The sequence below is a fragment of the Biomphalaria glabrata genome, chromosome 4 (genome assembly GCF_947242115.1).
Source record: "Biomphalaria glabrata chromosome 4, xgBioGlab47.1, whole genome shotgun sequence".
Lineage (NCBI taxonomy): Eukaryota > Metazoa > Mollusca > Gastropoda > Planorbidae > Biomphalaria > Biomphalaria glabrata.
The window spans coordinates 23,811,680-23,823,984 of record NC_074714.1 but is presented as its reverse complement, the minus strand read 5'-3'; the positions used below and the strand labels follow the sequence as shown (position 1 = coordinate 23,823,984).

General features: G+C 38.4%; 1 protein-coding gene across 1 annotated transcript in view; it reads left to right on the top strand.

Moving 5' to 3' along the window:
• The first annotated feature begins 594 nt into the window (after positions 1-594).
• Positions 595-12,305, top strand: part of LOC106053735 (uncharacterized) — a 32,045-nt gene continuing 20,334 nt past the window's right edge. Inside the window, exons 1-4 of the mRNA XM_056027873.1 lie at positions 595-742; positions 6,251-6,326; positions 6,448-6,593; positions 11,923-12,056. Of these exons, the coding sequence (XP_055883848.1) occupies positions 6,257-6,326; positions 6,448-6,593; positions 11,923-12,056 (350 nt within the window). The 5' untranslated portion in view covers positions 595-742; positions 6,251-6,256. The remainder of the gene's footprint in view (positions 743-6,250; positions 6,327-6,447; positions 6,594-11,922; positions 12,057-12,305) is intronic.

The following is a 12,305-nucleotide window of genomic DNA, read 5'->3' as shown; positions in this document are numbered from 1 at the left end:
AATGATTCTTTTAAAATAGAGAGATATTAAATGTGTTCTAATCAAAAAGATATAAACTAATTTCTAACCAAAGATTAGGCTTGTTAACATGTATGAACATGTATGTAGAGTTTGGTGATTAGCATCATGTACGCGGAAGATCTCTGTCAGGTGTGCAACGAACAATGCTAATTACGATGAATGACACTTTGCATCAATTTGTTATAACATAAATACATATTAGGCAACATAATTGAGAGTAATAAGTTCTAGGTTAATGCATATCCAGCCTTTCCTTGTTGGAAGTAACCATACCTGCTTTGCAGAGTTACTAGGTCTTTTCTTCACACCAAAATATTCTTATAGCATTTTAAAACAACACTTTAGTATTAATGTTTCGGCCTTAGAAAAAGAAAAGTTTAGAAAAGAAGCCTCTCTTTCTCATCGTGCCAGTACTTTCTGTAACTTTAAAAAAAAGGGAAAAGCCAAAATGTTGTTGCATATTGATATATAAAATAGTTTAAATTATTTTCTTGTAATACCCCATGTTTGTTTTTCAACTCAACTAGTGAATAGTTATTATGTGCAACCTAACTAATTTACCGATCAATAAAAACAATTAGCGAAGTTAATGAACAAACTTCGTGTTTTATTTTACTCTAGTACTTGCATGTATGTCCTGTCTTTTTTAAATTTATTAATGAAGTATTCTGCACAAGGGAGTTAAGCATGAACAGTAAATAACTGGGTTACATCTAAAAAGGTGAGTTATGGTTATGAATACTTTTTAATGAGTGAAATATTACGATCAGCTAGTGTGTGTTTTATCCAATGTATAATTGGGTGAAGAAAACACCTTTACACATTTCTACATTTCTAATAAATTTGTCCAACACTTGAGAATAGATATGATACACTCATAGAAATGTCTTCGTTTGGATGTAAAGAAACCTTAAACTATAGTACATTTTGTATAGTACCATAGGATATATGATATAGGCGCGGTGGCTGATTTGAATCACCATTTGACCTCCGAAATGAAGATCCCGGGTTCAAATCCTGCTGAAGACTGGGATTTTAAATTTCGGGATCCTTGAGCACCTCTATTCCGCCCAGTTCGAATGGACATCTGACATTGGTTGTGGAAAGTAAAGGCTGGCCACATGACACCCTCGTTAACCGTGGACCACAGAAACATATAAACTTTACATCATCTGCCCTATAGATGGTCTGGGGAGCCTTACTTTTATATGATATAGCAGAAGAACCATAAACAACATCCCTTTCTAACGAATAGAACAAAACAATAGACATTAAATGTTGCTGAAGGGTAGTCATAGTATTTCATAAATATTGTTTTAATCCTTTGCAAACTTGAGAAAGTTTTTTTTCTTTTATAATTAGTAGATTTGAACTAGGTATCATCCTTCTCATCCTAATAGCCCAACAGCTCTAGAATTGGGATGAGAGATTCTAAAACGAAGATAAAGGTCGGAACCATGATGTCAAGCGTAATCCTATACTATTAAGCGAGCAATTCTTGTATGTATGTATGTATGTATGTTTGTATTGTAATAACTGAAGGGAGGCAACATAGACGTTTATTTACACGGAGACATGACAAAGGGGCATCTGTCTTGAGAACAGCATCTCCATATTGGCTCTCTCTTGGGCGGAAATCGTTTTTCTCTCATGTCAACATCCGACTTGTCTGATCACTGATAGTGCGCACCTTCTTTCTGCACTATCTTGGATGGCGGTGCGCATGGCAAAGTCATAACATTGCCCCCGTCTTAGCACTTTTCGTCCCGAAAAGAAACACTGCATCTGAGCTTTGACAGTTCAGGTGGAGGTCGATCAGTGGGAGCCACAGGCGGCAGGGAGCGTGTTGCCCACGAAGCCATCCGCATTGTTTTCATCCAGTGCCGCTTTCTCTTTCTCCAGTTGACCAGGCTGTTGTTGCGACGATGACGTGGCCGTTTAACACACAAAGAGATAGTGTCGAGCACTGTTTTCTTCAGCACGTTAATCGGACACGCTGTCTCAGCAGACCTTCCCGACAGACGCTTCCCAAGGAGACTGCAGGCTCACATGCAGCAACGTTGCAAACAAAGTCCAATGCGCCGCAGTCACCCTCACCCAACAGTTTCACATCTAGGAGATAGGTCTCTTCAAGTTCAAGTTTCGAATGTCTTCCTCTTGACAGCTCAGATTTAGCCTGGGTTGATTGATATTCATCTATGCCAATGTCGATGATGATGGCAGAAGTACACTTAATTTGTTTGTAGTTTTCTTGGCAACCACATTCCCTGTGTGATGCGTCGCACGTACAGCTCATGCTAAACTTCTGAATGCAGTTGTCAAGCTTCGAATTTACCTCGTGAGCACCGGCAGATAGGTAGAGGTCCTTAAGGTCTACAGCAACAGGCGTAGACTTAGACCCAACGTTGTCTTCATCTGTCCAGCTCATTGAGATACAGGTAACAGGTACAACAGGAACAAACGCTTCAGGGACATAGCAGACTTCAGTTAAGGTACTGGTAACAGGTACAACAGGAACAAACGCTTCAGGCACATAACAGACTTCAGTTAAGGTACTGATAACAGGTACAACAGGAACAAACGCTTCAGGCACGTAACAGTCTTCAGCTTCTTCATTTGTCTCTTTCCGTTCGATTCGGTACATCTCGTTGAGATCATCACAGCAATCATTGTCACGTTTCTCGTCTTGAAAGTCACAACCACAAGACTTGCCCACAACACAGACACAGACGGCGCTCCAATCCCCAGCGTCTCCGTCACCACTGTTTGTGCAATCACAGTCTTGACCACGCAACTTCTTTATCAACGAGTCTACAGGCAACTTCTCCTTTACCAACGAGTCTACTCCTTCTTTCACTTGACACAACATTTTATCTACCTTGTTCTCAAACTGTTAATTTGTTCACACAATGCATCAATACCTTTATTTATCTTGCCAATAAGCTCATAAATCTCCGGTTCAATTTCAAATAGGTAGGTCTCCGGATCTTCGTCTTCATCAATTAGGGCTTGCCGGAGACGAGCTGTAAGCACCTCCTTGCTACCACCAAGCTTCAGGCGTCTGTAACGAAGTTCCTGCTTAAGCTCTTTAACTAAGAGTTGGTCTAGTTATTTCAAAGATGCCATTGTGCTAGAATCCTACCTCCTCTCGTTGAGTCGCCTATAATCCCACTTCTGACACCAATGTAATAATTGAAGGGAGGCAACTCAACGAGACATAGACGTATTTACACGGAGACATGACAAACACAAAGGGGCATCTGCCTTGAGCACAGCATCTCCATATTGGGTCTCTCTTGGGCGGAAATCGTTTTTCTCTCATGTCAAAATCCTTCCTGACTTGTTACTGATAGTGCGCACCTTCTTTCTTCACTATCTTGGATGGCGGTGCGCATGGCAAAGTGGCAAAGTCATAACAGAATATATATATATATATATATATATATATATATATATATATATATATATATATATATATATATATATATATCCTATACTCTTAAGCGAGCAATTCTTGTATATATAATTATATATATATATATATATATATATATATATATATATATATATATATATATATACATTTTATTTTGAAAACGACTCTAACGATTTTCTTTAAAATTTCAAGGTATGTGCATAATCGTGAGAAAAAAATTCTCAACTCATTGGCCAGATCGGGAAAACTCGAGGTCGATCGTTATATCGGTTTCAAAATGGCTCATTATCGAAAAATTAATTTTGGCTAGAATGTTTTATGAATGAAATTTTCTATATGACGTCAATGGGAAAAAAAACTTGACACCGCTTACGTCACTAGGCTCACAGCAGTACACTAAGACATTTCTTAGCAAACAAGAAAAAGTTTTAATGATTCAATTGGCGTAATTAAACATATGCACACCATCTTATTGTACATTGATACATTATGAAACTATGGAAGAAAATAATGAAATTAAATATCTTTATGTATGATTAGTATTGTGTTTTATAGGCGGACACCCGTAGGTAGCTTTTACTTTGTTATTATTTTGCTGGTGAATTATTGCAATGTGTTTAATCTTCGAAGTCTACTGTCCCATACCAAAACATAGGAAATGGTCATAACACAGCTTATCTATGCCCCCTAACATTTGCGGGGCCCTATGTGAAATGGATTACGCGCGGACCAGTAAGGGTATGCATAAGGATAATAAGTGAAAAAAAAAAGATTTGTATTAGAAAATAAATTCGTATTTGCATTACATTTTTATTAAATGAAAGCGGACGATGCCGTTTTTTTTTATATCACACGTAGGACTAGCGTTTACCATATTGATTGACAATCCAAAATGACAATTTAGTCTTTTTAAGGATTTTATGAGTTTCAGATTTCCAGGAGCTCCTTGAAAACAAGGAGACCACGAGAACCCTATAATAAATTATAATGGTTTAATTTACACCTAGAATAAGAGCGGGGCTTTTGAACCTTCGGGGTCCACTGCGGCAGCATAGGCCTAAGGCTGGCCCTGATGATATCTAGCTCGCGGTCAACGAATTTTCATCACGCTGATGCTTTTTTTGGTTAACCTATAAACCTCGGTAAAACAGAAGTCATGTTCCAGAAGTCACCCAATAAAACCTACTCAGCCCAAAGATCACTGCGCATAGACATCCCTTAAAGTGGTAGATAACTTCACATTATCTGGGAAGCATAGTAGGCCTATCAAATGACGCATTGCTTGAAAGAGAGGCTGATATGTGATCAGGGATAGTCGTGCTTTTGAACGCCTCCAAGCGAGAGTGTTGCGAAATAAATCGCTCCGCCTGTCTACAAAAATCAGTGTCAACAAGTGATTCTCTCAACCCCTCTATGTGGATCTGAGACATGAGTACTTTATAGAAAGCAACTAAGACTTCTTGAACGACTTCACCAAAGACCGCAATACAAACAGCGATATTATTGCAAAATGGTATGAACTTCTTACACTCCGACAGTAACGCTTTGCAGGGCACTTATTCCGTATGGGGGACGAACATATTTTTGGCAATCTTTTTTTTTTCAGTAAGCTGAAAGGTTGTCGGAGTAACAGAGATGCCTCACAATAACGCTTCTTTAGAATACTGACGCGATGTTTTTAAGTCTCTTAGGAAAAAATGCGCGATTTTACTTTGTTACTAGGTGCACGTTTTACTCTATAATTTAGAGATTTTGCATAACTTTATGATTCTTACTAAAGCCATAATAATAAGGCTTGCCTTCGAGTGAGTAATGCAGTATTTCCCGTGGCTGCGCAGCCCCAGCTGTGACCTACATATTTTGCCACAACCAGGGCCAGCATAACCATTGTCCGCAGGTGGTCGATTTAGATTTTCTTTTCGCCGTCTGCGTTTGTCCTAGGCAGCAGATTTTCTTTTGGTCTCAAATGTGTAACCATTCGGCCTTCGTGAGTGACCTCCAGTTGTCTCGTTCGAAGGCCGCATAGAACCAGGTGCTCTCTTCTATGTCAGCCAAGGAAAGTTGACGCATAAGCTGGTCTTTGAAGCGTTTCCGTGGGGCGCCTCTGTTACGTCGACCACCTTTTAGCTCACCAAAAAAAGACTGCCTTTGGCATACGTTCGTCTCCCGTACGGGATACGTGCCCTACCTAGTGCAAATGTCGGACCATAAGAAGTCCCTCTATACTGTCCATACCGGCGTTGGCAAGGACATCGCTGTTTGTAGTGTGGTCCTGCCACCGTATGTCCCTGATGGAGCGCAACCATCTTTGGTGAAAGCACTCAAGAAGTCTTAGTTGTTTTCTGTATAGTTGTTTTCTGTATAGTGTCCATGTCTCAGAGCCGTTATGAATATATTAATTGCAATATTAAATGTCAAAAAGTAACCATTTTAGAAGTTACACAATGTAAAACGTTAAGACGTGAGCTGTGATTTTCTATGGGCGTAACCGCAGGGGGACTTTCTATTCTAATCGCCATGTACAATTACATTGAGAATTGACAGAACGAAAAAGCAACTCTTCGGATTGATAGTCTTTACCCGATCTTTCATTTCGTAATTACAACAATATTCCCTAAATGACTTCGGGTATATATCCTTCCTTAACAAATTATTCATCCGAGCGAGGCTCGGTCACCTCTTAATCGATCTGCGTTTAATTCGCTTTTGTCTGCCTACTTTGCTTTCAGTATTATGTTGGGTATAACTTTTACTTCTATAATGTATTAATACTTATTTGCTTTACAATTTTAGCCAATCATGATTGTCTTAGTCATCCTTGCTGCACTCTTCGCCTTCTCCCAATGTCGAGCCGTTTACGACCATGATGGTAAGAGGCTCAAATATTACATACAAAATATAAGATAAACATAATACATAACCCATTGAACGTGGGGAATTTCTATTTATTTACCACGAAGCCTGCATATCTGTCTTTTTACTATTTACAGGGGAGTACAAAAAACTTCTCTTTGCAATTGCGGGGGAATATGGCGATCCGAAAGTTTTTATAGTTAGGGACTTTCAGGACGAGCGAGTTTGGATTTCCGCCTACAGAGCGTGGGTGTATCCAGTGAACACAACTGTATTTCCAGGAGTAAGTATACGTAATATAGTACGTCAATGTTTTGTAACTGTCGCTAAAAATAGCTGAATTATAAATGTAACTTTATTAAAGACATCCTAGCTATGCCTATTAAAAAGCAATGCTTTGAAAAATAGAATTATATTTCTGAAACTTTATTGAGGTCCACTTGAAGTAAATTGTATAAGTACGTGTAGAGCCTGAGCATTATAACTGTGGAGCCCTCGGAGACTAATTATTAAGATACAGACTTCTATTAGATCTTACTATTTAATGACAGGTTAAATTTGAAATAATGAATGCTTATATATATTATAATACTCTTTATAATAATAAACTTTATTATACACCAGATGTTTTGTAATTCAAGATGACTACCTTATTGATTCTGAGAAATCTACTTAACTCTGAGAGGCTTTTCTCAAATAAAATTTAATGTTTTATTTTTAGAAGTTTTATAATTTATATTTTATTCGTTTTAATGATTGTATTATTATTACTATTATTATTATAGAAATTAAGTAATGTTCATTACCTTGAGCTGCCAGGGTCGAGCTTGGTTAAATGAAATAACTCATAGTGTGTTCAATGGACTCACCCGCATTTCCGCCCTTTCAACATTTGTCAACAACATTGACTTTTAGTTTTTGGCCCTAATTAGTTTGTCCTTTATTGCTGTAACAAAGCATTCTCTTCCATGCTAGAGATGACTTCGATGACCTTTCAATATAGTCCCAATGTATTAATTATCATTAACATAGTATTAATAAGTTACTTTCTGGATAATGCTCTAGTATTTATTGGTCTCTTGTAGTTTGTAGGTCAATGTCCTCCATGGACTAATCTCTTGTACAGGTCTAACATTTCCCTCAAAACTTACCACTTGTGTAGGGTATATATAGATTTGAGCTCTCTCATATATTTAGATATCACCAGACATAACGCTTGAACGTATTTAAAAAAAAACATTGCGACTTCAAACACTGTTAGACTAGGAGTACGCACCGGCTACGCCCGTTTATTTGTTCCAAGCCGTTTATTGTTTATTGAGCCGAATAATTTCATAGGTTTTATATAGTTTATTATGGCCAGAACACTTGTTTCTTTAATATTTTTTTTTAATTTTAACAAATCAATAAAAAAAAAGAATTATAACGATCAACCTAACATAGTTTTGTGCCCTTGAATGAGTGTATCACTTAGACTGACATCCCACTCTCTCTGTCCTGAACACTTCCTTTCTGTTTGTTTTTTTAATAAACGAGTCTCAATATAACGTTCATAATGTGCCCCACTCATATTTTGGGCTTTTTCATTCTAGTAGCACTTTTACTTTATCAGCTCCCCCCCCCTCCACGGAAAAATAACAAAAAGGTAGTCCTTCATAAACTCTATGACTTTTATATTTATATTGACCTCCCCCCCCCCTTTTGGTTAGTTGTATTTGTTTTTCTTTGCAACCTTTAATCTTGATGCACCCAATGTAAGGTACTACACCTCACACATTTCTTCATATCATCAGAAGACGCCGATCAAGTGCAACATTTATTCTTGTATTAGTGTTCTCTAAATAAAAAGTTATAGGATCTATATCAATTTGGTTTTATTGTATTTATTCAATCTTCGACGTCTACTATCCCATACAAAAACAAAGGAGATGATCATAACGGAGCTTTTCTATGCCGATGATTGCGCCCTGCTAGCTCACAATGTACAAGACCTCCAGAATGCGGCAAACAAATTTGCATATGCTGCCGCCTCTTTCGGTTTATTTATAAAGCTCGGGGAAAATAGAAGTCATGTTCCAGAAGTGACCCAATAAAACATACTCAGCCCAGAGGATCACCGTAAAAGGACAGCCCCTTAACGTGGCAGACCACTTCACATATCTAGGTAGTATAGTGTCTAATGACGCCTAACTTTCAAGGGAAGTTGATAACCGTCTGGCCAGGGCCAGTAGCGCTTTTGGACGCCTTCAGGCGAGAGTTTGGCGGAACAAATCGCTCCGCTTGCCTACAAAAATCAATGTCTGCCAGGCAGTGGTTCTCTCAATCCTTCTATATGGCTCTGATACAAGGACACTATACAGAAAACAACTAAGACTTCTTGAGCGCTTTCACCAAAGATGCTTGCGCTTCATCATGGACATACGGTGGCACGGTGGCAAGACAGCACTACAAACAACGATGTCCTTTGCGAACGAGGGTATGAACAGTATAGAAGGACTTCTTATGTTACGCTGGGCAGGGCACGTATCCCGTATGAGAGACGAACGTATTGCCAAAGGCAGTCTTTTTTTTTTGACGAGCTAAAAGGTGGTCGACGTAACAGAGGCACTTCACGGAAATGCTTTAAAGATCAGCTTTGGCTTCAACTTTCCTTGGCTGACATATAAGAAAGCACCTGGTTGCATGCGGCCTTAGAGCGAGACAGCTGGAGGTCACTCACGAAGGCCTTGGGACACACATTTGAGACCAAAAGAAAATCCGCTGCCGAGGACAAACGCAGACGGCGAAAAGAAAATCTAAATCGACCTCCTGCGGACAATGGTAATGCCCTGGATGTGGCAAAATATGTAGGTCAAAGCTGGGGCTACGCAGCCACGAGAAATACTGCACTCCTCACTAATCTTCGGACTCGCAGCCAAGCTTTATTTATTTTATTTTTTTATTGTAATAGTTCATCAAAATGACAATAGATCTATTCCATGCTCTCTCTCTCTCTCTTTCACTCTTTCCAAGTCTCTCAATCCAAGTTATTAATGTTTTAAGGATTTTTTTAAACTTAATAATAGTAAAACTGTCTAAGAGTGCGAAGATTAATGATGAATGCAGTATTTCCCGTGATTACGCAGCACCAGCTCCGACCTACATATTTTGCCACACCTAACTAACCATTGCCCGCCGGTGGTCGATTTAGATTTTCTTTTCGCCGTCATCGTCTGTCCTCGGCAGCGTATTTTCTCTTGATCTCATGTGTGTAAGTGATCTTCAGCTGTCTTATTCCGAAGCCGCCTGTAACTAGGTGCTCTCTTCTATATTAATTAAAGCAAGTTGGTGCCTAAGCTGGTCTTTAAAGCATTTCCGTGGGGCATCTTTGTTACATTAACCACCTTTCAGCTCAACAACAAAGACTTCGGCATACGTTCATACCATATACGGGATACGTGCCCTTCCCAGCGTAACTGTCGGACCACAATATGTCTCTCATTAATGTCCTTACAGCATATGTAAGACCATCGCTGTTTGTAATGCAGTCTTGCCACCATATGTCCATGATTGAGCGCAAGCTTCTTTGGTAAAGGCGTTCAAGTAGTCTGAGTTACTTTATTGCTTTAAGTTTAATACCCATGTCTCAGATTCATGTTGAAAGGTGGAGAGAACTACTTCCTGGTAGACATTGATATTTGTAGGCAAGTGGAGCAATTTATTCTGCCAAACTCTCGACTGGAGGCGTCCAAAAGCACTGAATACCCGTCACAGACAGTGGTCTTCTCTTGGAAGCAATGCGTTATTTGATATATACTATGCTTCCAAGACTTGTGAAGTGGTATACCACATTTATGGCTGTCCATTGAAGGTGATCTTTGGCTCTGAGTAGGTATTATCTGGTGACTTCTGGAACATGACTTCTGTTTTCCCGAGTTTTAGAGATAAACCGAAATAGGCTACAGCGTATGCAAATTCGTTGACAGTGATCTGGAGATCATTTTCATTGTAAACTATTTTTTATTTAGCGGAAGTGGAATGAAGACTGGGCTCACTTAAAAAATTAATTAGGGGAAAAGAAATAAAATACAGTCCTATGAATTGCTTGATACGTAGACTCCGATCTATTGGGGGAATACCGAAAAAAAAATACAAAGGTTTGATAGAAAGCTTGCGTCTGTCAAAAAACTTTTTTTAGTGAGTATCTAGGAGGTAAATAACCTGTCTATGAAATTACATGCGGATACGTACGAACGTTGATGAGATCTCGTGATGGTATTTGGTAAATATATATTAGATATATGGTAGATCCACAAGAGATGAATTTCTGCCTGTGGCAGCTACATTAGAAGAGCAGAGAACAAAAGCAGTCCCTCTTTGTAGCTTTTATTGGCTTGACCAAGGCGTCTGACCTTGTCAGCTAGACCGTTCTAGCTTTTCATGAAACTATGCAGGACAGTGTACATTTTGACAGTTCTCCATTAAGAGCGGAGTTGTACTCCCAGCGCTTTTAAACCTCTGGAAAATGGAATATATATCCACAGTAGATCCGATGGAAAAACTATAAAACCAGTCAAACGAAGAGACGGCGTATCTTGATTAGGGAACTGCTGTTCATGCGGCACTCATATCTCACTCACAAGAAGGATTGCAGAGACTTGTGAATGCTCTGGCAGCTGCTTGTCAAGAGTTTAGTCTTGCAGTAAGCCTCCCCAAGACCGAAGTCCTGGCAGAGGATGTTGCAGAAATACATATTGGAAATCACACATTTACGGTGGTTGAGGGATTTACCCCATTTGGATAAACAATAGCCAAGAACCTAGATTATGATGTATATACATATTGTATTACTATGTTCTGGTCATATAGGTAATGGTTACCATGTATTATTTTGTTGTGGTCATGTAGGTAATGGTTACCATGTATTATTTTGTTTTGGTCATATAGGTAATGGTTACCATGTATTATTTTGTTGTGGTCATGTAGGTAATGGTTACCATGTATTATTTTGTTTTGGTCATATAGGTAATGGTTACCATGTATTATTTTGTTGTGGTCATGTAGGTAATGGTTACCATGTATTATTTTGTTGTGGTCATGTAGGTAATGGTTACCATGTATTATTTTGTTGTGGTCATGTAGGTAATGGTTACCATGTATTATTTTGTTGTGGTCATGTAGGTAATGGTTACCATGTATTATTTTGTTGTGGTCATGTAGGTAATGGTTACCATGTATTATTTTGTTGTGGTCATGTAGGTAATGGTTACCATGTATTATTTTGTTGTGGTCATGTAGGTAATGGTTACCATGTATTATTTTGTTGTGGTCATGTAGGTAATGGTTACCATGTATTATTTTGTTGTGGTCATGTAGGTAATGGTTACCATGTATTACTTTGTTGTGGTCATATAGAAATTGGATATAATGTACTATTTTGTTTTGGTAATATAGGTAACGGATTCTATGTATTATTTTGTTTTGGTAATATGTACAGTTTTATTATCTGGAAGCTCCGTAACGTAGTTTGTACATATACAATGTCTTATACAATACAATGTGTTATCCACCTGGATTGGTCAATGTTTTGGTAATGAAAGTAATGAACACAATTAATTATGTTTTTTTTTTAGATGCAGACAATGTACGTTCGAGAAGAGATTCCACCTGGATTGGTCAAAAAAAGTCTGTGGACTTTCAAAAAGTACATAGATAGATGGTTTTATAAAATTGATGTTACTAGATATAACTTCACTAGCAATGTAAAGTAAGTAAACTAATTAGTCTGGTTTTGTCAGCTTAGTTTTATGGTCAGTCAGAGATAAAAATGTTAAAAAGGTCACAAACATAATCTTTTTGTTTTGCCAGTAATTATGTCTTACTATAATTAGCGGCCCCCGAAAGGGGAATAGACGCTATTAGTTTTGTGTGGTCTGTCCGTCCGTCCGTCCCGATTAGATCTCGTAAACTAGAAAAGAAAGTGCAAATCCATTTAGACCATTTTAAGTTCTGATGC